We start from the raw sequence: 3,396 nt of genomic DNA, 5'->3' as shown, positions 1-3,396 counted from the left end.
TAACATAATGACTCGTACAGATATATATATAACATAATGACTGGTACAGGTGTATATACAGGTGTATATAACATAATGACTGGTACAGGTGAACCAGACTTTACAAATAGGTAATTCCATCCACCGGTGAGAATCTTAGACGACGGAGAAAATACAGGGTTTTATTTCACAACAGTAGAACACTTTCCCAATATACTGTTTCATAGTAAGTGTGTGAGCATGTTATCTGTGTCGTTGTTGACGTGTTTTCGTTCTTTCAGGGCTCCAGAGATCATCCTGGGCTTGCCGCTCTGTGAGGCTATAGACATGTGGTCTCTGGGCTGCGCTATAGCTGAGCTGTTCCTGGGGTGGCCCCTGTACCCGGGGCCTCGGAGTACGACCAGGTGGGAACCACACCGAGACATGTGTATTTTATCTTAAAACTTGTTATGATGCATTCTAACATGGCCCCTCCTGTCCTCGTCCACTAGATCCGGTACATCTCCCAGACCCAGGGCCTGCCTGCAGAATACCTACTGAGTGCCGGCACCAAGACAAGCCGCTTCTTCAAGAGAGGACCTGACTCCAGCTACCCCGTCTGGAGAATCAAGGTATCGACTCAATTCCAGTACACGACACACTGACTCCACGCACGGATGCGCGCCATCACTCTCCTTCTTGGTCAAATAGCTCGTACACAGGCCCGGAGGTGTGTTTTGGGTCATTGTCCTGTTGAAAAACAAATGATAGTCCCACTAAACGCAGACCAGATGTGATGGAGCATTGCTGTGCCAGCCATGCTGGTTAAGTGTGCCTTGAATTCTAAATAAATAATTGACAGTGTCACCAGCAAAGCACCATCACACCTCCTCCTCCATGCTTCATGGTGTCCAGGTATTACAGTACACCTGACTCTATCTATCCTCTCTGGAGGGTCCAGGTATTACAGTAAACCTGACTCTATCTATCCTCTCTGGATGGTCCAGGTATTACAGTATACCTGACTCTATCTATCATCTCTGGATGGTCCAGGTATTACAGTATACCTGACTCTATCTATCCTCTCTGGATGGTCCAGGTATTATAGTATACCTGACTCTATCTATCCTCTCTGGATGGTCCAGGTATTACAGTATACCTGACTCTATCTATCCTCTCTGGATGGTCCAGGTATTACAGTATACCTGACTCTACAGTACAGTATACCTGACTCTATCTATCCTCTCTGGGTGGTCCAGGTATTACAGTATACCTGACTCTATCTATCCTCTCTGGGTGGTCCAGGTATTACAGTATACCTGACTCTATCTATCCTCTCTGGATGGTCCAGGTATTACAGTATACCTGACTCTATATATCCTCTCTGGATGGTCCAGGTATTACAGTATACCTGACTCTATCTATCCTCTCTGGAGGGTCCAGGTATTACAGTATACCTGTACTACAGAGCCCTGGTCAACAGTAGTGTACTACAGAGCCCTGGTCAACAGTAGTGTACTACAGAGCCCTGGTCAACAGTAGTGTACTACAGAGCCCTGGTTAACAGTAGTGTACTACAGAGCCCTGGTCAACAGTAGTGTACTACAGAGCCCTGGTCAACAGTAGTGTACTACAGAGCCCTGGTCAACAGTAGTGTACTACAGAGCCCTGGTCAACAGTAGTGTACTACAGAGCCCTGGTCAACAGTAGTGTACTACAGAGCCCTGGTTAACAGTAGTGTACTACAGAGCCCTGGTCAACAGTAGTGTACTACAGAGCCCTGGTCAACAGTAGTGTACTAAAGAGCCCTGGTCAACAGTAGTGTACTACAGAGCCCTGGTCAACAGTAGTGTACTACAGAGCCCTGGTCAACAGTAGTGTACTACAGAGTCCTGGTTAACAGTAGTGTACTACAGAGTCCTGGTTAACAGTAGTGTACTACAGAGCCCTGGTCAACAGTAGTGTACTAGCAGAGCCCTGGTTAACAGTAGTGTACTACAGAGCCCTGGTTAACAGTAGTGTACTACAGAGTCCTGGTTAACAGTAGTGTACTACAGAGCCCTGGTCAACAGTAGTGTACTAGCAGAGCCCTGGTTAACAGTAGTGTACTACAGAGTCCTGGTTAACAGTTGTGTACTACAGAGTCCTGGTTAACAGTAGTGTACTACAGAGTCCTGGTTAACAGTAGTGTACTAGCAGAGCCCTGGTCAACAGTAGTGTACTAGCAGAGCCCTGGTTAACAGTAGTGTACTACAGAGTCCTGGTTAACAGTTGTGTACTACAGAGTCCTGGTTAACAGTAGTGTACTACAGAGCCCTGGTTAACAGTAGTGTACTACAGAGTCCTGGTTAACAGTTGTGTACTACAGAGTCGGTACTACAGAACCCTGGTTAACAGTAGTGTACTAAAGAGCCCTGGTTAACAGTAGTGTACTAGCAGAGCCCTGGTTAACAGTAGTATATTGGGAACAGGTTGCCATTTTGGAAGCTCACCTAGTTGTTCCTACCAGAAACGTGGATCTCAACACACTGCTGTGAACAGGGCTTTTAGTGGGGTTCGTGGGCAAATAGAAACCTATGTTTTTCCTGGGCACTTCCTTATTAGTTTTTATTGAATCAGTATTTTTGGTGACGACAACATTCCTGCTGTGTGTATTCAATAAGGCCCCTTCGGACCACGAGGCCGAGATGGGCATCAAGTCCAAGGAGGCTCGCAAATACATCTTCAACTGTCTGGACGACATGATGCAGGTTGGTTAAGCTATGTGACGTCATCCAGTATGTCACGTTTATGTTTATAAACCCCATTTTTACATTTGACAATTTAAAAAAATGTTTTTATTTATTTTTTACTTAACCTTTATTTAATCAGGTTAGTCTCTTTGAGATATAAAAAAATATATATATATTTTCGCGAAAGTGGCTCAGCTTTTCGCTAGGTTAATTTCCATTAGCAACGTGTCCTTCAGAACTAACCTGCTACCGGGGCACGCTAACTCACGGCTAACTCCACTCACCCTGAATGAAGTGTCTGAGCCGCGAGTTGAGGACCACAATCCTGTTGGAAAGATTGTCATCCCCTTCATTTTGAGGAAAGATGATCGATTTTTACATATTTAATTAATCAAATGTTTTTTGTTAGTTTTTTTTCGGTGTAATTAAAAAAAAAAAGATATACACTTTCATTTTGAGTGTGACTCCAAATCCAGACCTCCATGGGTTGATAAATTTGATTTCCATTGATCATTTTTTGTGTGACTTTGTTGTCAGCACATTCAACTATGTAAAGAAAAAAAGTATTTAATAAGAATATTTCATTCATTCAGATCTAGGATGTGTTATTTTAGTGTTCCCTTGATTTTTTTTGGAGCAGTGTATATACAGCAACACCTCCCCCATAAGCATTCCTGTCTCTTCTATTGAAGTTATATCCTTGCAT

At 43.8% G+C, this 3,396-nt stretch overlaps 1 protein-coding gene across 1 annotated transcript; it reads left to right on the top strand.

Annotated features, from left to right (window-relative positions):
* Nucleotides 1-260: 260 nt before the first annotated feature.
* On the top strand, nucleotides 261-3,120 carry LOC124030683 (homeodomain-interacting protein kinase 2-like; the record flags this gene model as incomplete). The annotated part of the gene is made up of 4 exons (XM_046341911.1): nucleotides 261-292; nucleotides 337-383; nucleotides 471-590; nucleotides 2,622-3,120. Coding segments are annotated over 4 exons (295 nt in total), but the record flags the coding sequence as incomplete, so codon positions are not given.
* Nucleotides 3,121-3,396: the final 276 nt, after the last annotated feature.

Source organism: Oncorhynchus gorbuscha, unplaced genomic scaffold, assembly GCF_021184085.1.
Source record: "Oncorhynchus gorbuscha isolate QuinsamMale2020 ecotype Even-year unplaced genomic scaffold, OgorEven_v1.0 Un_scaffold_13801, whole genome shotgun sequence".
Classification (NCBI taxonomy): domain Eukaryota; kingdom Metazoa; phylum Chordata; class Actinopteri; order Salmoniformes; family Salmonidae; genus Oncorhynchus; species Oncorhynchus gorbuscha.
Note: the sequence above shows the minus strand (reverse complement) of the source record. Positions and strands in the feature narration are given on the sequence as shown.